This window comes from Trichosurus vulpecula, chromosome 7, assembly GCF_011100635.1.
Source record: "Trichosurus vulpecula isolate mTriVul1 chromosome 7, mTriVul1.pri, whole genome shotgun sequence".
NCBI classification, from domain to species: Eukaryota; Metazoa; Chordata; class Mammalia; order Diprotodontia; family Phalangeridae; genus Trichosurus; species Trichosurus vulpecula.
This window is the reverse complement of record NC_050579.1, coordinates 272174752-272196374: the sequence shown is the minus strand read 5'-3', so window position 1 is coordinate 272196374 and position 21623 is coordinate 272174752. Positions and strand designations below refer to the sequence as shown.

The 21623-nt window shown below is 48.3% G+C and overlaps 1 protein-coding gene across 2 annotated transcripts in view; it reads right to left on the bottom strand.

Annotated features, from left to right (window-relative positions):
- Positions 1-2650: 2650 nt before the first annotated feature.
- Positions 2651-21623, bottom strand: part of PACSIN1 (protein kinase C and casein kinase substrate in neurons 1) — a 109553-nt gene continuing 90580 nt past the window's right edge. For both annotated transcript variants that reach the window (XM_036768888.1, XM_036768887.1), the window contains exons 2-10: positions 16104-16233; positions 12202-12358; positions 9257-9492; positions 8115-8270; positions 7060-7235; positions 5509-5629; positions 5240-5367; positions 3751-3938; positions 2651-3285 (exon numbers count right to left, since the gene is read on the bottom strand). In XM_036768888.1, the coding sequence (XP_036624783.1) occupies positions 3176-3285; positions 3751-3938; positions 5240-5367; positions 5509-5629; positions 7060-7235; positions 8115-8270; positions 9257-9492; positions 12202-12358; positions 16104-16166 (1335 nt within the window). In that variant the 5' untranslated portion in view covers positions 16167-16233 and the 3' untranslated portion in view covers positions 2651-3175. The remainder of the gene's footprint in view (positions 3286-3750; positions 3939-5239; positions 5368-5508; positions 5630-7059; positions 7236-8114; positions 8271-9256; positions 9493-12201; positions 12359-16103; positions 16234-21623) is intronic.

Here is a 21623-nt window from a genome sequence, read left to right as displayed (position 1 = left end):
GGCTGCCATCAAGGCAGCTCCAAGAGCCTGGGAGTTAAAGCTTCAGGGTGGATTCTAGGAAAATGATAAAGTCCAGGCATCTGGAGGAAAAAAAGACCAAACCCCAAGAATGCTTTCTGTGGGGTTCTTTGTGACCCTGGCTGAGTAAGGGGTTTCTATGCATGGTCCTGAGCTTCAAATTTCACTTCCACAGCTCCCACTGACTCAGACTTCCTTGGCTTTAGCAGCAATAAAGGGGGAAGGGGTAATCAGATTAAGGAATGAAAGATCTTGATGCTGCTAGAAGTGGCTTCGGTTTAGCATGCTCTGTGACAGGGAGGAGGATTGAAGATTTCCAAGGGCTGGGATTGAGAGCTGCTAAGATCAGGTCTCACCTGGTGCTGCACTGCCACCCATTGGCATCAGCTTCCTAGGGACACCCAGTTGCAGGACCATACAGCTTTGTGGGTCACCAGGGCACCCTTCACTACCTACTCCCTACTACTAGACCCAGACACACTCCAGTAACAGGATGGGGGCAGGACAGGCCCTGTGGAATCTTCTCTCATCCTATTCCAGGGCTGCTGGCCTTTGGCTTGAATGGAGTTTATCTCCCAAGTACCCCTGGTTGGAGGAGGCAAAGATCTGAAATCCTCTGTCTCTGGTATCTCTTGCCTTCCATTCTGGCAGGAAATTCTTTCATCCCTGTCTGTAGGGACCACCAGCCTTCTACCTCAGGCCTCCTGAGCTCACCAGGCCATGGTCCAAGCTTGCCCAGACTAAAGTGGTGGGGAGAGAAGGGGAGTGGAAATAAACTCACCACCTCCCTGACAAGGTGAAGATGAAGGAATCAAGAGGAAAAGAAGACTCCAGGGAGATCAGGCCACTGTGTCACCTGAGGCAGTAGCCATCTCATTAAAGTGTCAAGGCTTCCACCTTCTTGAGAACAAAGGCTGCTCTTCCCCTGTCCATCCTTCCTCCTAAGTGTATTGGGAGTCATATGGAGTCCTGCCCAGTAGAGGGCCAGGTTGGGGGAGGACAGAGGGATCTCAGTTTCCAGGAGTAACTCTCTCGAGGTTGAGGGGAAGAGCATGAAGAAAAGAGTAGCCCTAGGATTCTGAATGGAGGTAGAGAGAGCCAAGAGGAACCACATGATTACCCCTCCCGTGGGAATCCCTCCCTTTCTCCCTTGCCAGTAGCCTCACAGACCCAAGGTTTCAAAAGAGGGCTCCCAACCACAAGCTCGCTCAGGCATTTTAGGGACAGGGTTGCTACAGTGCCTGCCCCAGGCCAGAAAGGGGAAGGGAAAGGACAAGATATGCAGAAGTGGAGAAGGACAATGGGGTTCACGTGGCATATCTAGAAAGCTGTCAGAGCCTACCAACGTGGGTTCTGACTGGCAAACATGATGGAATGTTGCCTTCCTGCATCCTCTGTGACAAGGTCGTTGCCGCTGCTGCTGATTTTGTCTGCAGGGTGCTAGACCTTTTCAGAACTTTGGGGTCTTAGAAGCCATCCAGCAGGTGTTTATTGGGGGGGTGAGGTATCCGTGTGTGGGTATATTTAGAGGGGTCAGCAACCACGACTGGAGTAAGATGACTGCCTTGAGGTAATTACTCTGCCTTCCCCACCATGGAGTGAAGCTAAGACTATGAACTTCTGGGAAAGGCCGTCCGCCCAAGCTGGGGCTCACCCTCAGCACCCCTATCCCAGGATTAGGGATGGGAGAAAGGGCGGGCAGAAATGGTTTCACTGCTACAACCTTGATGTTCCCAATTGGACTCTGAACCAGCATCCCATCTCCTGTGACACATGGATCTGAGCCCAGCAACTCAGGAAGGAAAAGATTGTTCCCTCTGTCCCCCAAACAAAGGCCCCAGATCAGGGTGAGCCAAGACCAGGAGCTGCTCAGGATATCCTTACCTCCCTATCTCTCATTGCTGGGAGTGCCTGCAACTTTAGGCCCTCAAAACTACTCTGTGGGAGCTCCTACCTCCCATCTACCCCAGTTTGGAGGGAAGGGGTCCCTCCTGCGCCCCCCTCAGCTCTTTCACCAGCAGCTCCTTTTTCCTCAATTTTTCCATAGCCACCAGGAGAGGGGATGGAATAGCATAAGAAAAGAACATGTGAAAATAGGAAGACCTCAGAAAGCCCAATGGAAGACTTAGAGACTGAAAGATCTCACCCTCCCTTAGGCAGCAGTCCTCAGTGGGACACATGGGGGAGGTGTAGAGGTGGGCTCTCCTCTTGTGGAAGAAGAAATAGGAGAGAGAGAAAAAGAGAGAGATAGAGAGAGACAGACAGATAGAGACAGAGAGAGGGACAGAGAGAGAGAAAGAGATAGAAACAGAGAGAGAGACAGAGAGAGAGTGAGAGAGACAGAGAGACAGAGAGAGAGATAGACAGAGAGAGAGACAGAGAGAGAGATAGAGAGACAGAGAGAGAGACACAGAGAGAGATACTTGAGAAGGGGGAGTGGGGAAGGGGTGGAACAAGGGTCCGTAGAGATCAGTGTGCTCTAGTAGAAAAAGCATTGGATTGAGGAGTCAGAAGTCCTGAGTTCTTGTCTGCTGCTACCCTTCGATGTGACCTTAGACCAGTCATTTTCCCTTTCCAGGCTTCAGTTTCCTCCCCTATAAAATGAGGAGGCCAGACTGGACAGTCTGTAAGGTCCCTTCCAGCTCTGCCATTCTGTGAGCCAGCCTGAGGAGAATGGATGGAGGTCAAGGATTCTGGAGGAGGGGGTCTTGGGAGACTTCTGAAGGGCACAGAGATACAGACCTCTTTGGTGAGCTCTGAAGACCAAGAGCCCTTGCCAACATTGCTGGCTGAGGCTGTGGCCCCTCACCTGCGGGAGGATTACTTCCCCAACCCTACCCCTTCCCTGCCCCCACTCTATGGTGCTATTTCGAATGCTTGTTTCTGGTTTTTCTTTGTTTTTCTTTTTTTTCTATTTTTTTTTCTTCCCAAGACGACTTTTAAAAAAATAAAAGCTTGATTGGAAAATATGTCTGGAACTCTATGGAGCCGGGGCAGGAGGAGGAATGGACTGACTGTGGAAGAGGGTGGACCAGAAAGGATAGAAGACGGAAGAGGGTCGGCAAGGGATGAAGGGTATAGATGGCGGGAGAAGGGAGACCGGGAGGGATAGAGGGGAAAGGCATGAGGTGGGGTGATGGGGGATGGGGAGACACAGTTAGATGGATTCCACATAGTTGGCGGGATAGAGGCCAAGCTGCCCGCTGTCCAGACGACCTCGGCACCAACCCTGCTCATCTTCTTCTCCCAGTTTGGTGAGTTCATCTCCTGGAGGGACATACCAGGAGATAGGGGTTAATGGCTGGGGAAGAAAGCAATGTGGTTCGAGTACGCATCCCCAAGACTCTTGGAATGAGAACCCTTAATTCTACCCTATATGCTGTCTGGAATTCTCTTCTGCCAGGCTCCCAATATTCCACAGTTCCATGTTCCATATTCCGATTTCTATCCCCTGACCCTTTGCCTGGCAAGTCCCATACAACCTTCACTCTTGCAGTCTGCTACCATATCTACATCTATCCCCCCACTTTGTGGAATTCTTTGTTGAGCCACACCCTCAATATTCCCTGCTGCCTGCTCACAACTGTCCAACATCTGTCCTCTCCCAGCTGCCCCCACCTCCTCGACTTTCATAATTCTCCATGCCTACTTGTCATCTAATTCCAGACAGAAACTCTACTCCTTGCCCACCCAAGTCCCATGCCCCATCCCCTGGGCCCCCCCAGGTCAAACCTGCTTTGAAGCTGAGCTCGTCCTGCTCCTGCCCATCATAATCATAGAGTGCCCGAACACGCACACCCTTGGCATCATCCTCAAAGGGGTTGGCACCCCCGTTGGCCTCACCCGCCCCGAAGGGATTTCCACTCTCATCATCAGACCACTCAGCGGCATATGGCTGGCCTCGGTCATAGCTGCTGACACTGAGTTGGGGGGGACAGGGGAAGTGGGGAGGAGATCATCATTGGCTTGTCCTCAAGGGGCTTCCCATTATCCCCCAGCACAAACCACAGAATCACAGAATTTTAGGGCCGAAAGAGACCATGGGGTGATCTGCCAATCTAGACTAACCCATACACCAAAGGAATCTCTACTATAATAAACCACACCGTTAGCTGGTCATCCAGCATCAGCTGGAACAGCTTCTAGAGGGAAAGGGAGACCTGAGTTTAAATCCTGCCTTAGACGCTTGTTAGCTGTCTGTTCCGGGCAAGTCTCTTAGCCTCTGTTTAGCTCGATTTTCTTCATCTGTAAAACGGGAATAGTCATAGAATCCACCTCCCAGGGCTGTTGTGAGCGTCAAATGAGATAATATTTGTAGAGCATTCATAAAGCGCTAGCGAATGAAGGAATGAACGAATGATGAGAGGGGCAGCCCGTCACCACTTAAGGCAGCTCCATGGATTAAGAAATTTTTCCTGGCATCAAGCCCGAATCTTTGGCACTCATTGCTCCTGGCTTGTGCCATCTGGAGCCAAACAAATCAGCTGAATCCCTCTTTCACATGGCAGCCTTTCAAAGACCCTGCTCCAAACTTCTCTAGAAGGTGGAGGGTACTAGAGGATGGGACCGGGGGGGAGGGAGGAACTCCTCTACAGTGGTCCAAAGTCAGGAGACCTGGGTTCAGATGCCAGCTTTGCTTCTAACTAGCTGAGTCACCCTAAGCAAGCCATCCTGACTCCCCTCCTTGGAGGGAGAAAAAAAAAAGGATTTGCCTCAGTTTCCCCATCTGGAAAATGGAGCTGCCTACAGGCAGGCTTCATTTTAAGCAATCCCAGGAAAGAGGGCATCTAATTATTTGTATTACAAAGGATCTTTTAGAGATTTCCTTAAATAGTGTCCCTCCTCTGACACATTCCAAATAAGATTCAATTGAAGCGTCTTCTATCCAAATGCTATCAGTGCCTAACACAAGGGGCACATGAAATCTGCCCGGCTCTGTCTACTGAACCAGGCTGCCAGGAATGAAAAAAAGATATTAGATGTGAGAGAGGGTTTGGGGAACCCTTTTTAAATGCTTTAGGAATATGAGAAGTGATATCCTTGTTATTGTCGAGGTCCTAGAATTTCAGCCATAAAGGACTTCCACGGCCGTCTAGTCCAACCTACGTCTGCTTGAATTATAATAATTTGATAATGGGTCCTGCATGCCCGGTGCTGGGGCACATCTCTGGGCAACAAGGAAGCTCCAGTGGAGGACCAACTTGAGAGGTGGGGGACTCACCTGCCACGGTCCCCAGCCTGGGCCATAGACTCCACCACCCCCGAGGTATTAGTCAGGGTCACACCCTCGTTCTTCTTGGGCGGTTTCTCCTTCCTGGTGATGGTATGGGTGAGGTCTGGGTTCCACTCCTAGTGGTAGAATGGGGTATGGATATCTGTAAGGCTGCTTCCAGCCCCCTCCACATAACTCCCTCCTCCTCCTGGCCCTCCCTGCCTCCTCCCCACCAGCCCCAAGTCCACCTCCACACACCAGGAAGGCAGGCCACTGACCTCAAACTGGGGCCAATTCATGGGCATGCCGGGCCCACTGGTGCTTCGGAACCACTTGAGGTCTTCCTGGGCATCGGCCCCCCGGATGGTCTGCTCCAGCTCACGGTACACATTGATGTAACTGGGCAAGGGAGAAATCGGGGGAGGTCACTCATGTCTCTGCCTGAAGTTGAGGGGGAGGAACCAGATCACACCCAGGGTCCAGCTCAGGCCACCTTCTGGAAGTCATCGATTCTTCTTCTGAGGGCACTTCAGATCAGGTAGCCCCAAGGTTACTACCGCAAAGCATGGGCACAGACGATGTGCCTACCTAGAGCTGGTACAGAGATACCCTCTGTGCCCATGCAATGGTGCCCATGCAATTAAGCCCAGAGCCTCTTCCTTCTTGCTCCTCCCACTCTGTCAAATTGTGGTGTTAGAGAGACATTATGTATAGCAGATAGGCTTGGAGACTTGGAAGGCCTGGGTTCAAATGCTACCTCTAACACTTTCTAGCTCTGGGACCAAGGACAAGTTCTGCAAAATGGGATGATAATACCTGTAGCACCTATCTCACTAGGCTGTCATAAGGATTAAATGAGATAATGTCTGTCAGTCAGTGAATAAATATTTAAGTATCTACTATATGCCAGGAAGAGTGGCGAGGTGGCACAGTGGATAGAGTGCTGGGCCTGGAGTAATGAAGACCTGAGTTCAAATCTGGCCTCAGACACCGGTTAGCTGTATGACCCCGGGCAAGTCACTTCACACTGCCTCAGTTTCCTCATCTGTAAAATGAGCTGGAGAAGGAAATGGAAACTCAACCACTCCACTCTTTGCCGAGAAAATCCCGAATGGGTTCATGAACAACGCAATGTGCTGAGCGCTGCGCTAAGCACCTGTACCTACACGGAGGGCGCTCGGAGCCCCTCAGGGCAGTCATCTCAAGTGCCTCTGTGGTGCCAGCCTCCACCTCGTCACTCCACTGCTCAAAAAACTTCAGTGACTCCCTAGTACCTCTTAAGAGAAAACAGAGACTGCTTTCCTTCCAGGGCATGTGACTTCTCCACCTGTGGTCCCCGCTCACGCAGTTCCCTGAATTCCCTCTCCACCTCCCTGTGCTGCCTGTTCCCTTGGTGGAGGAGGGGTGGGGAGGAGTGAGGGGGGAAGGGATGGGGGTGGGGTGGGTGTGAGGTGTGGGGGTGGGGAGGGAGAGGGGTGGGAGGGTGACATTACTCCTCCTAGTCACCTTCCCTTCAAGGGCACTTCAAGAAGACTTTCCCAAGTTCCCTGGTGTTGCTAGTCCCCCCAAAATCATTGTGTTTATTTTGCTTATACCCCCTATTTACTTAGCTATGAACGTTTATCCTGATAGTAAAAGGTAAGCTCCTGGAGGGCAGGGACTCTTCCATTCTTGTCTTTCTGTCTCCAGCACAGTGCCTAGCCCATAGTAAGTCCTGAGTCAATGCTCAGGGATTGATTCAGGCACAAAACAAGGGAGTTAGACCAGACAGAAGATGATCTAATCTATCCTAGGGTCCTAACCCCTCCCCCCACGCCCAGCCTAGGTACCTGCTGCTTTCTGCCAAGTTGAGGTGGCGCTTTATATCCAAGAGCACCTCCTTCAGGAACACCAGCCTCTTCTCCTCGAACTGCTGGCATTGCTCGAACACCTGCTCCATGCCTTCCATGTACTGGGGCGTTGACTTGCCGATCTCATCCAACACCTTCTCGTATTTCTCCTGGGTCTGTTAAGGAAGGAAGGAATGTAGGGAGGGAGAGAGGGAGGGAGAGAGGGAGGAAGGAAGGAAGAGAAGGAAGGAGAGAAGGAAGGAGGGAAGGAAGGAGAGAAGGAAGGAGGGAGGGAAGGAAGAGAAGGAAGGAAGGAAGGAAGGAAGGAAAGAAGGAAGGAGGGAAGGAAGGAGGGAAGGAAGGAAGGAAGGAAGGAAGGAAGGAAGGAAGGAAAGAAGGAAGGAGGGAAGGAAGGAGGGAAGGAAGGAAGGAAGGAAGGAAGGAAGGAAGGAAGGAAAGAAGGAAGGAGGGAAGGAAGGAAGAGAAGGAAGGAAGGAAGGAAGGAAAGAAGGAAGGAGGGAAGGAAGGAAGGAAGGAAGGAAGGAAGGAAGGAAGGAAGGAAAGAAGGAAGGAGGGAAGGAAGGAGAGAAGGAAGGAAGGAAGGAAGGAAGGAAAGAAGGGAGGGAGGGAGGAAAGGGAGCAGGGGCAAGCTGAAATCTGAGGACCTTTAGGATCTTCCTTCCACCCCCACCCCCACTACCCCCACCCAGGGGCCACGCTGGTAAATGTTTAACAGAACTTCTCAAAAATAAAAGAGCTTGCCGCACTTTTAGGTTTAATCTGCATTATTAACATCCCTTTCACTTTCATATTTCCGGACCCGATTTGTGTTTGCATATTTCAAGCCCTGACGTGTATCTGATGGTTTCTGAAGTGTAAGTGCTCACGCCGATGCTTGAGGGAGGCAGTGGGAGTTGGCTCAGCACATGCCTGCATCCTTCCTCCCCATGTGGGAGCCTGTGTTAGGCCCCTGTCCCCAACCCCACTCCATCACCTGCTGGCCTGCCCTTCCCCCTCCTCCCCTTGCCCCTCCCCCCTCCCCTGCAGGCCCAGACCTTCTGTACATCCTGCTTGCACTTGTCCACTTTGTCCTGAAGTTTCTTCTGCTGCTCCGGGGTCACTGACTGCTCTGCCTTGCTGTTGGCCTCCCGGGTCACGGCCAGCTTCTCCTCCTTGCAGGCCAAGTGGTAGGCCTTCTTCGCCGCCTCCAGCTTTCAGAGATGGGGAAGTGAACAGCCATCATTTATACAGTGCCTTAAGGTCAGTGAAGCAGGGAGGCAGCGGCTATCACCACCCCCATTTTACAGACGCAGAAGTGGAGGCTAGAAGAGGTAAAGCGAGTTGTATCCCAGCGTCGCCCAGGGCCTTGGAGTAGTGGAGCCTTAATTACCGGTCGCTGAATGACTAACTGAATAAGAAGCAGGGCCCCTTCCTCCTTCCTTAAAGCAGTGACCCTATGGACACCCTCCTTCTAGAAAAAAGTATCCTTTGGCCAGGAGTCCCTCCCTGTAGATTCTAATAGCATCATAGACTTAGAGCTCAGAGGCTCTTAAAGGCCGTGGGGCCCAACCCCCTAATTTTATGGATGAGGTAGATAGAGGGTAAGTGACTTATCCAAGGTCACACAGCTAGTAGGTGTCTGAGAAGGGATTTGAACCCAAGTCTTCCTGACTCCAGGGCCAGTGCTCTATCTGCTACAACACGCTGCCTCTCTACAGGTTTCCTGTTGTTATCCACAAGGAATCTCCCACCCTTCCTCCTAGACCCTCTACTCTGCCTCTATGCAAGCTCTCCTCCTAGTTTTGTTTTGCCTCCTGGGGCCAAGCTGACCAAGTTTAATCCCTCTCCCACAAGAAAATCTTTTAAGATTTGAAGACAGCAATTACATTTTCCCTAAATTTTCCATTTTTAGGCTAAATATCTCTTTCATTTAACTCATTCTCCCATAGCATAATTTTGAAGCCATTCATCAGTCAACAAGCGCTTCAGTGTTAGCAATGTGCCAGGCATTGTGTTAACTGGGAATAGAAAGAAGGGACCCCAAAGAGTCCCTGCTCTCAAGCAGCGTCCAGCCTAACAGGGGAGACAGCACGCAAACAAATACATACAGACAAGATTATATACAAGGCAAAGCGGCAGCAATCTCAGAGGGAAGGCTCTAACGTTAGGCGAGGTCAGGAAAGGCTTCCCTGGGTACCTCTTTCATCTTCTTGGCCCAGGGTTTCTGCGCTTTCCGGAAGCCGTCCTCAGCCTCCTTAGTCTCCTTGAAGCCGCCCATAATCTGCTTGTGGTAAGCATCCTTCTGCCAGTTCTTCACCTTCTCCAGGTCATCATTGACCAGGCTGTTCTTCACGTCCTGATGCAGCTCGCTCACCTTGTCAGCCTCTGTCATGATGGCACCCCACGCACGCTCCAGGCTGCCATACTGTGGGCCTGCAGGTAGAGAAGCAAGGCCTGGGCATGAGCTGGCTGAGATGCAACAGGTGCTCTCCTGCCCTGGACACCTGCACGTGACTGAAGAAGAGCAACCTTCCCTCTCCCTGTCGACCTGCTATACCCAGCACCCAAGGCTAGGCGGGCAACCCAAGCAATGCTCACATCTGACCCCTGCTGCATTCTGGGGTTTCCTGAGCTCAATCTGGTTCGACAAAAGCACTTTCAATGTGCCAGGCACCATGCTAGGCTGAAGTGAAGGGGGCACTGAAAGCTTAGATTCAAGAGGTCAACTCTAATGAGGTCAAATTTGGTAGGGATAAATCTAAAGTCATCAGATCATAAATTTGGAGCTGGAAGATTCTTCAGAAGCCATCTAGACTCTAGACCAACCCCTTCACCTTACAGAAGGGAAAATGAGGGGCCAGAGAGGTCCAGTGATTTATTCAAAGTCACGTAGGTTAATTGGGGAAAAATTTCATGTGTGTATATATATATATATACGTATATACATATATATATAGAGAGAGTATATTATATATAATATATATATACATATATATATATGTCACAAAGATAAGTGTCAGAGGCAGAATTTAAACCTAGGTCCTCTAACATTAAATTTAATTCTCTTTCTATCTTTCTATTCTGCTCCAGCATGTCTTCCTGTTTTTCCGAATCCTATGCAGGTTATATGGTGACTGGATTTGAAGCAGGAAAGGACCGCCTTAGAAATCATCAAGTCCAAATCTCTCATTTTATAGATGAGGAAATTAAGGCCCAGAAAGGGGCATGACTTGTCTAAGGTCATATAGACAGTTAAGTAGCAAAATGGGGGCTTTAAATCCCAGTGTTATGTCTCCAAAGACAGTACGTTTACCGCTGTATCACATCCTCACAATCTCTAGCGCAGAAGAGTTTCTTCTAATGCCTATATTAAGACTGTCTTCTTGCCCATCCATTAAGGCCCGAGTCACAGGAATATGAGCTGGAGAGGACCTCCAATGCCTGGTGGTCTACACACTCCCTACTTTTACAGGGGCTCTCAGAGGTAAGAAACCTCGCCAAAGGTCACACAGAAATTGAGTGTCAGGGGTGGGATTTGAACACAAGTCCTCTGACTGCACAGCCAGTGCATGTCTTCCACAATGCCAAGCTGCCTCCCTTATTCCTGTTTCCTCTAGGAAGACTTCCCTCACCTCTCTCCAGTGGTGGGATTCAGCCGGTTCACACCGGTTCAGGAGAACCGGTACCTAATTTTAGGTTGAGTTCTGTGAATGGCTTGTTAGCTGGGGCAGAGCTTGCGCCCGCCATGTCAGCAGCGGTGGCGACAGCGCCTCAGCTCTGTTCCATGGAGAACTGGTTGTTAATTTATTTGAATCCCACCACTGCCTCTCTCCCTCTCCTCTGAACTTCCAGAGCTCCTCCTGTCTAGACTATGACTTGTCTTGCTAGTCAACAGTTTGTGTGCGCTCGCATGCATCCGTGTGTGTGTGTGTGTGTGTGTGTGTGTGTGTGTGTGTGTGTGTGCATGAGTCTTATCTCCTCACCCTGCTGCAAGAGCCTTAAAAACAAGGACCAAGTCCGACATGCTGGGCCTGGAGTCGGGAGTTCAAATCCAGCCTCAGACACTAGCTACGTGACTCTGGACAAATCACTTAACCGCTTTGTGCCTCAGTTTCCCTAACTGTAAATTGGAGATAATAACAATAGGGCCTACCTCCCAAGGTTGTTGTGAGAATCAAACGAGATCATATTTGCACGGTGCCGGCTCATAGTAGGCGCTTCCTAGACCACGGTTGCCCTACCCCCAGCCCCAGCGCTTCCGAATGGCCCACAGTGAAGAAATCTCTCATTTCTGCCGGCAGTTCTTCACTCTCCCTCTCATCCCCAGCAGAAGGTGCCTCGGCGGCCTTTGTCCTTTCATTCAGCACGGCCAGCCTCTTCTCGAGGTTGTCCGCAGACTTGGTGACCTGAGACACAACCTCTCCATGTCTAGCGCGGGCCGGAGCGCACAGGTGGCGCTCAGTAATGCTGATAGCTCCAATTTCCGTAATGCTTTAATGTTTACAAAGTACTTTCACACATGGACAGAGCACAGATGCAAATCCCACAAAGCTGTCTATCTAACTGCGATTATCCCCACTTTACAGCTGAAGAAACTGAGGATCAGAGGTGTCTAATGAATACTTAGAGGGTCATACGCTCTACGGCCAAAAGGGACCTTAGCCTTCATCTGGCCCAATCCTTTCGTTTTACGAAAGGGAAAATTGAGACCGTTGAGGGAAATGATTTAGCCAAGGTCACTTAGATAGTAAGGAGCAGAGCTAGCACTTGGACCCAAGCTCTCCAACTCTAAACCCAGGGCTCTTTCTTCTATGCCACTCTTGCTGAATGACTAAGATGTACAGGAGGTCAGGGTGGGACCAGGATGCAGCCAGGAGGTTCCTTGGGATGGGTTCCCTCCCATGATCTCCCTCTCCTCCTCAGGCACAGCCTCCTATACGTGATCATCCAGCTTGTTCTAACAGGACCCATTTGCCTTTAGTCCCTAGAAAGGGGTGAGGGTGGCCAGGGCTAGATCCCCCTGCTTATGTTCCTCCTCTGGGCATGGGAGCAGGGCTGAGAGGTCCCCGGAGCATAGGTGGGGAGTATGACTGTTGTTTGCCAGTTTGGGGGTGGGATAGTGTTGGGACGGCACGAGGGCACCTTTCTCGAGGAGCTGGCGCCAGCGCTTGGCCCAGTCTGTGAGCTGCTGGGCGTAGGCCTTCTCGATCTTAGCTCGCTCGTGAAGGCAGCTCATGAGGTCGTTGCAGAGCCGGTGGCCATCATCGATCCGCTTCACCGTCCTCTTGTAGTTTCCCACCTGGAGGAACCACAAGGACCAATGGGCAACCCCATTCCTTGGCTACCCTGGCTAATGCTGCTTCTCAAGTGGGACCTCTCTGGGCCTCACCACCACCGACAGCCCAGCCATATAGATCAAGAATAGTTTTCCTAGCCATCCTCCAAGAGCAACAGCCAAACTGCCCTCCCCCAAATCATTGTAATCCTAATAGCTTTAAGAGCCTCCCTCACAAACAGCACTCCCCTCCCCCACTCCAGTCATATCCTTCTGTGTCCAACAGGTGTCTATCCTGAGCTAGGAAGGGCTGGGACTACTGAGGCAGATGACCCAGCAGAAACCATCCTGTCCCGCACCCCATCCCACCTTCCAGCCTGGTCCACACCCCAGTTTCCATAATTCCCATCACCTACCAAACCTAGAGGGAAGGGAAGTAGATGAGTCCCAAGCAGGTTAGAGAGGGGGTGGCAGAAAAGTTGAGAACAGAGGAGCAAGAAAAGAGAAACTGATAGGTTCTGGAAATGGAGAGAAATGGAAAAGGAAAGAGGCAAAGAAATCATCATAGAGAGGCAGACTGAGGACAGGAGAGAGGTGAGGGGAGAGGGAAGCAGAGAAATTTAAGAAAAACACACAGAAGGAAGGGTGAACGGTAGGATAGCTCACACACACATAGCACCTTTGGGTTTACAAAATGTTTTCTTCACATCCACCTGGTGAGATAAGGAATGAGAGCATTCATCTCCCCATTTTACAGATATGCCAACTGAGGCTCAGAGAGGATAACTTGTCCAGAGTCAAACAGCTAGTAAGGATGGCATAAGGGACAGGAAGTAAGGGAGACAGGGAGTTAGAAGATTGGGATTGGGGCATTAGAAGCAAAGAAATAGAGGCCCAAAAGAGAAATCTGAACCCCGCCCACACTAAAATTTAAGGAAAAATCTATTTACCTTTTATTAATTACTCAATAATAGGGGATAGGGCTTAGACCTGTAGTTTCATTGATTGAGAGCACTCCCAGGAAGGAAACTACCTCTACTTTCCTGCAACATGTACTCTTGCAGAGTTGCCTAGGGTACTAAGAGGTCAAATAATTTGCTTAGGGTCACACAACCAGTGTACATCAGAGGCAGAGCTTGAATCCTGGTCTTCTAGATCTCTGAGGCCACCTCTCTAACCACTGTGCCACAGCTGTTGCTACCATCATCATCATCCCCATCATCCCCAACCCCATCATCATCACCATCATCACTACCACCACCACCATCATCATCATCATCCTCATTATCATCCCCATCACCATCATCATCACTATCATCACCATCACTATCATCATCACCACCACCACCACCATCATCATCATCATCCTCATTATCATCCCCATCCCCATCATCCCCATCACCATCATCATCACCATCACCTTCATCATCACCATCATCACCATCATCACTACCACCACCACCACCATCACCATCATCATCGTCATCACCATCATCTCCATCATCCCCATCACCATCACCATACCCATCATCATCATCCTCATTATCTCCACTATCACTATCCCCATCCCCATCACCATCATCTCCATCATCCCCATCACCATCATCATCCCCATCATCCCCATCATCCCATCACCATCATCATTGTCACCATCATCACCATCATCCCCATCATCACCACCACCACCACCATCATCATCATCATCCTCATTATCATCCCCATCACCATCATCATCACTATCATCACCATCACTATCATCATCACCACCACCACCACCATCATCATCATCATCCTCATTATCATCCCCATCCCCATCATCACCATCACCTTCATCATCACCATCATCACCATCATCACTACCACCACCACCACCATCACCATCATCATCATCATCACCATCATCTCCATCATCCCCATCACCATCACCATACCCATCATCATCATCCTCATTATCTCCACTATCACTATCCCCATCCCCATCACCATCATCTCCATCATCCCCATCACCATCATCATCCCCATCATCCCCATCATCCCATCACCATCATCATTGTCACCATCATCACCATCATCCCCATCATCACCACCACCACCACCATCATCATCATCATCCTTATTATCATCCCCATCCCTATCATCCCCATCACCATCATCATCACCATCACCTTCATCATCACCATCATCACCATCACTATCATCATCACCATCATCACTACCACCACCACCACCATCACCATCACCATCATCATCGTCATCACCATCATCTCCATCATCCCCATCACCATCACCATCACCATCCCCATCCCCATCACCATCACCATCATCTCCATCATCCCCATCACCATCATCATCCCCATCATCCCCATCATCCCCATCACCATCATCACCATCATCCCCATCATCCCCATCATCATCATCTTCATTATCTCCACCATCACTATCCCCATCCCCATCACCATCACCATCCCCACCATCCCCATCCCCATCACCATCATCATCCCCATCACCATCATCATCATCATCCTCATTATCATCCCCATCCCCATCATCCCCATCCCCATCATCATCACCATCACCTTCATCATTACCATCATCCCCATCATCACCACCACCACCACCATCATCATCATCATCCTCATTATCATCCCCATCCCCATCATCCCCATCCCCATCATCATCACCATCACCTTCATCATTACCATCATCCCCACCACCACCATCATCATCATCCCCATCCCCATCCCCATCACCATCATCTCCATCATTCCCATCATCATCATCCTCATTATCATCCCCACCATCTCCATCATCCCCATCACCATCCCCATCACCATCATCATCACCATCGTCATCATTATCATCACTCATTCCTACAATGTTTTCATATTTACAAATCTCTTTCCTCACAACAACCCTATGGGGTACTTCCCTCAAGAATTATTACTCCTTTTTTGGTTGCTGTCGTTTAGTTGTTTTCGGTCATGTCTGACACTCTGTGACCCCATTTGGGATTTGCCTGGCAGAGATACGGAGCAGTTTGCCATTTCCTTCTCCAACTCATTTTGCAGATGAGGAAGCTGAGGCAAACTGGGTTAAGTGACTTGCCACAGCCAGTATGTGTCTGAGGTCAAATCTGAACTCAGGTCTTCCTGACTCCAGGCCTGGTGCTCTATTCACTATGCCACCTAGCTGCCCATCACTTCTTTTAGTTACTAAATAAATAGGGACCCTGATAACCCCTCCCTTAACTCCCTTGCCCCTCAAATATGCATCCCACAATGCATAGAGCTTCTAAAACAGATGGACAGAGTGCCTAAAATAGTAATTAAGTTTCTAGAACAGAAGGAAGAGAGGGCGGAAGGTATGAGAGAGACACAAAATGACAGACAAAGGTTTGATTTGGGTTGGTGGGTCTTGAGATGTCTCAGGGGAGGCAGGAGAGTGGATGGAGGTTCACTGAAATGGTCACCTTGCTCCCTCTTGTGGCTACAATATTCCAAATTAATCCTCCAGAAAGGCTGTGAAGGAGGGCAGGAGGAAGCACAGATGGGTGGAGGGTTGGGTAGGCAGAAGAGGAAGAGAAATGATACCAAGGCTAGTCAATGTGGGAACGCAGGCCCAGGTGCTACTGACATATCTGATGTCAAGGTGGACAGGAAAGAGCTAGGCAGAAGGTGCCCAGGACTGGCACAGGGCACCCTCTTCTGTGAAACACTAGGCAGAGGGAGGGGTATGGGGGAGGAAGGGCTGGGGGTGGGGGGAATCTCACCTCCCAGAAGCTGTCTGTGATCTCCTCCATTGAAGGTGCGGCCTCATCATAGGAGCCAGACATGGTGCCCAGAGTTGGGGGCTGGGGCTGGGCACAGGGCTGCAGCCAGGAACAGACCTCTGCTCATGCACTAAAAGGTGGGAGAGAAGAGAGTGATCGATAAAACACAGGAAGGAGACGTGGGAGCCTTCCCCTCTACCCCACTCCCAATATCTACCTCTGCCCACAGCTTCAAAGCCCTGAACCCAGCTGAGAGCTCAGATGTACATAAAGTTCTGAGTCAAAAAATCACCTTAGAAACCATCCCTTCCAACCTCCCCATTTTACAGAGAAAGAAACTGAGGTTCAGAGAACTTAAATGATTTGCCCAAGATTGCAAAGCTGGTCGGTAGCAAAGCCAGAACCCAAGTCTCTTGACTTTCATTCGAATTTAGTAGCCTTTGCACTATTCTCCACTAGCTCTGTAGTCCAGGCACAGGCCTGGCAGAGAATCCAAAGATGGGTCCCTACACGGGTCATTCTGGGTAAAGTAGCACTGCACCATATCTCAGCCAATTCCTAGATCTCAAAGCCCCAGCAGAGTGGAGTACGGAATCTTTGCCCACCCACTTTGGACGGAGGGGATCCCTCCTGGATTACATCAGCAAACCAGGGCTGATTTTGTTGTAGTTCAGTTGTTTCAGTCATGTCTGACTCTGTGAGCCCATTCAAGGTTTCCTTTGGCAATGATACTGGAATGCTTTGCCATTTCCTTCTCCAGCTCATTTGACTAATGAGGAAACTGAGGCAAACAGGGTTAAGTGACTTGCCCAGGGTCACCCATCTAGTGTCTGAGGCCAGATCTGAAATCAGGAAGATAAGTCTTCCTGACTCCAGGCCTGGCCTTCTATCCGCTGCACCACCAATATTTTAGGTTAATTCATCCGAAAGAATACTCTATATCTGCCCCACCCTTCCGATTGCCACCACATGACCTCAGATTGCTGGGCTCTGAACTCAAGAGCTGTACAAGCACCACCCCACCACCCCCATTGCCCCCATTGCTGGAAAGGAGAATGTCAGTCACAAAGGATGCATCTTCACATGACTCTCCAACGATGAAATCTTAACTTAGAGTAATTCAAACTATGTGTAAACTAAAAGGCAATAACAAAAGGTATGATGGGGCATAGTAGGTGACTTGAATTTGACAAGTGGCAGCAAATTTTTAGAGCTATGGGGGGAGTTTTCTAGGCCTCCCCCTCATTTTTAAAAATTAATTTATTTTTAGTTTACAATATTTGGTTTCACAAGATTTTGAGTTTTAAATTTTCTCCCCCTCCCTCCCCCCCCTCCCAAATATGGCATGCAATCTGATATAGGCTCTACATGTACATTCATATTAAACATATTTTCCCATTAGTCATGTTGCATAGAAGAATTAGAATGAATGGGAGAAACCACGAGAAAGAGAAGAGAGAGAGAGAGAGAAAGAATGCAAATAGTATACTTCCATCTGCATTCAGATTCCATAGCTCTTTCTCTAGATGTGGATGGCATTTTCCATCATGAGTCTTTTGGAGTTGTCTTAGATCCTTGCATTGCTGAGCCAAAGAGCCAAATCTATCAAAATTAGTCACTGCACGGTGTGGCTGTTACTGTGTACAATGTTCTCCTGGTTCTGCTCATTTCATTCTGCATCAGTTCATGTAAGTCTCTCCAGGTTTTTCTGAAGTCTGCTTGCTCATCATTTCTTACAGCCCGATAGTACTCCACTACACACATACACCACAACTTTTTCAGCCATTCCACAATTGATGGACATCCCCTTGATTTCCAGTTCTTGGCCATCGCAAGAAGAATCGCTATAAATATTTTTGTAGATGTGGGTCCTTTTCCCGTTTTTATGATCTCTTTGCTTCCCCCTCATTTTAAAGTGGGAAATTGAGGTCCACTATGGGAAAGTGATTAGTTCAAGATCAGACAGGTAGGTAGGAAGAAGCTTGAGCCAGACTTAAAATCTTGTGCCTCAGTTTCTTTCTGCTACACCACCCTCTCTCCCCCCTTTTGCTACCTTTACAATTCTAGACATATACTATGCACTCAATAAATATTGGCCAGTCTGTGGATATCCTCCCTCACCCATCGCTGTTTTCAGTATCTCAACCCATCAGCAAGGGTCTCCCTGCCCTGCCCCAGCTGGGTGCTAGGAGATACCACCTCGCTGTGGCTCCCCACCTCCCTACTCTGCAGTAAAGCCCCATGGCCCAGCTCAAACCTCTGGTTCTTCTCCTCAGTTTCCCCTGTCCTGTGGATAAGCCTCTGCAGAACAGTCAGCTCTCCCCAGGCCCAGGTTCTACTTTCACCCTCCCCAGCTCTGTCTATGTTTCTTTAAAAGCTTAACTTCATCCAGAATATCAAGGGAATTAATGAAAAGAAATGCCAGAGAAGGTGGCCTAGCCTTACTAGATCTTAGATTGTGTTATAAAGCAGCAGTCATCAAAACTACCTGGGACTGGCTAAGAAACGGAGTGGTGGATCAGTGGAATAGGTTAGGTACACAAGACATGGTAGTCAACGGCTATAGTAATCTACTATTGGATAAACCCAAAGACTCCAGCTTCTAGGATAAGATCTCACTGTTTGACAAAAACTGCTGGGAAAACTGGAAAACAGTATGACAGAAACTGGGCATAGACCAACGTCTTACACTGTATTCCAAAATAAAGTCCAAATGGGTACACGATTTACATATAAAGACTGATACTATAAGAAAATTAGGAGAGGAAGGATTGGTTTATCTGTCAGATTTATAGTGAACAGAAGAATTTATGACCAAACAAGAGATAGAGAACACTATGAAATGCAAAATGGATAATTTTGATTATGTTAAATTGAAAAGTTTTTGCACAAACAAAGCCAATGCAACCAAGATTAGGAGGGAAGCAGAAAACTGGGAAAGAATTTTTACAACCAGTGTCTCTGATGCCTTCATCTCATTTCTAAAATATACAGAGAACTGAGTCAAATTTATAAGAATACAAGTCATTCCCCAATTGATAAATGGTTAAAGCATATGAACAGGAAGCTTTCAGGGGAAGAAATTAAAGCTATCTATAGTCATAAGACAAAGTGCTCTAAATCACTACTGATTAGAGAAATGCAAATCAAAACAACCCTTAGGTACTACATCATACCTATCAGATTAGCTAACATAACAAAACAGGAAAATGTTAAATGTTGGAGAAGATGTGGGAAAATTGGAACATTGATTCATTGTTGGTGGAGTTGTGAACTGGTCCAACCATTCTGGAGGGCAATTTGGAACTATGCCCAAAGGGCTATAAAAATGTGCATACCCTTTGACCCAGCAATACCATTTCTAGGGCCATATCCCAAAAAGATCATAAAAATTGAAAAAGTGGGGGCAGAGCCAAGATGGCAGCTGGAAAGCAGGGACTTGCTTAAGCTCTACCCCAATCCCTCCAAACACCTGTAAAAAATGGCTCTGAACAAATTCTAGAGCTGCGGAAACCATGAAATAGCAGAGGGAAACAGGTCTCCAGAGCAGGAGAGCCTGGATGGCTGCCGGGAAGGGTCTATCACATGGTGCTGGGAGTGGAATGCAGCCCAGAGTGGGCCACGCCAGGACAGATAAGACCCGGAGTTAGCCAGCCGGAACAGGCCTTGGGTCCATGAATCAGTGAGTTGTGGCAGTTACCAGACTTCTCAACCCACAAACGCCACAGAGTAGGTTAGAGGGAAACTTCGGAATCGAATTCAGAGCAGTTCGATCACCAGCCCTGGGGGTGGCGGAGGTAGTGGTGGTGTCAGCAGCAGGAAACTCCTCAGGCTGCTTCCAGAGCTGCAGCATCAGCTGCTTCCCGAGTCCCTGGCTCACACAGTGGGAGGAATCTAGCAGCAGATCAGAGCAGGAGTGCAAGGAGCGCTTTATGGGCATAAAGGCAAATTCTCTTGCTGGGCCCTGCTTGGATCTGTATTGCGGTCCTGGTTGGCAGTTCTTGGGGGAGGAGGAGTGCTGTGATGACAGAGCCTGGGGTGATGGTGGAATAGAAGTAGCTTTTAAAACAGCAGTGCATGGACCCTAAAGCTTGGGACAAAGTACTCTCAACTCTACAAGCAGTCATATCCTGACAAAAAGCTCAAAGGTGGAATAGTTGGCTGGGAACATGAACAGGCAACAAAAACAAACTCAGACTCAAATGCAGACTCAAACTCAAAATCTAGATTCCTTTTTTGGTAACAAAGAAGATCTAAACATACAGCCAGAAGAAGTCAACAAAGTCAAAGAGCCTACATCAAAAGCCTCCAAGAAAAACATGAACTTGTCTCAGACCATGGAAGAGCTCAAAAACGATTTGGAAAAGCAAGGAAGACAAGTAGAGGAAAAATTGAGATGAGAAACGAGAGTGACACAAGAAAACCATGAAAAACAAGTCAACGATGTGCTAAAGGAGACCCAAAAAGACACTGAAGAAAATAACACCTTAAAGAACAGATTAACCCAAATGTCAAAAGAACTCCAACAAGCCAATGAGGAGAAGGATGTCCTCGAAGGCAAAATTAGCCAAATGGAAAAGGAGGTCCAAAAGACCACTGAAGAAAATACCACTTTAAAAATTAGATTGGAACAAGTGGAACCTAATGACTTTATGAGAAATCAAGATATGGAAAAAATGGAAGACAATGTGAAATATCTCACTGGAAAAACCACTGACCTGGAAAATAGATCCAGGAGAGATAATTTAAAAATTATTGGACTACCTGAAAGCCATGATCAAAAAAAGAGCCTAGATATCATCTGTCAAGAAATATCAAGGAAAACTGCCCTGATATTCTAGAGCCAGAGGGTAAAATACAAATTGAAAGAATCCACTGATTGCTTCTTGAAAAAGATCCCCAAAAAGATCCTAGGAATATTGTCGCCAAATTCCAGAGTTCCCAGATCAAGGAGAAAATATTGCAAGCAGACAGAAAGAAACAATTTGAATATTGTGGAAACACAATCAGAATAATACAAGATCTAGCAGCTTCTACATTAAGGGATCAAAGGGCTTGGAATATGATATTCTGGAGGTCAAAGGAGCTAGAATTAAAACCAAGAATTACCTACCCAGAAAAGCTGAGTATAATGCTCCAAGGCAAAATATGGATTTTCAATAAAATAGAGGACTTTCAAGGTTTCTCAGTGAAAAGATCAGAGCTGAATAGAAAATCTGACTTTCAAATACAAGAATCAAGAGAAGCACAAAAAGGTAAACAAGAAAGAGAATACAAAGGGACTTACTAAAGTTGAACTGTTATGTTTACATTCCTACATGGAAAGATGATGTGTGTAATTCATGAGACCTTTCTCAGTATTAGGGGAGTTGAAGGGAATATAGACAGAGGGCACAGGATGAGTTGAATATGAAGGGATGATATCTTAAAAAATAAAATAAATTTAAGGGGTGAGAGAGGAATATATTGAGAAAAGGAGAAAGGGAGAGATAGAACGGAGTAAATTATCTCACATACAGG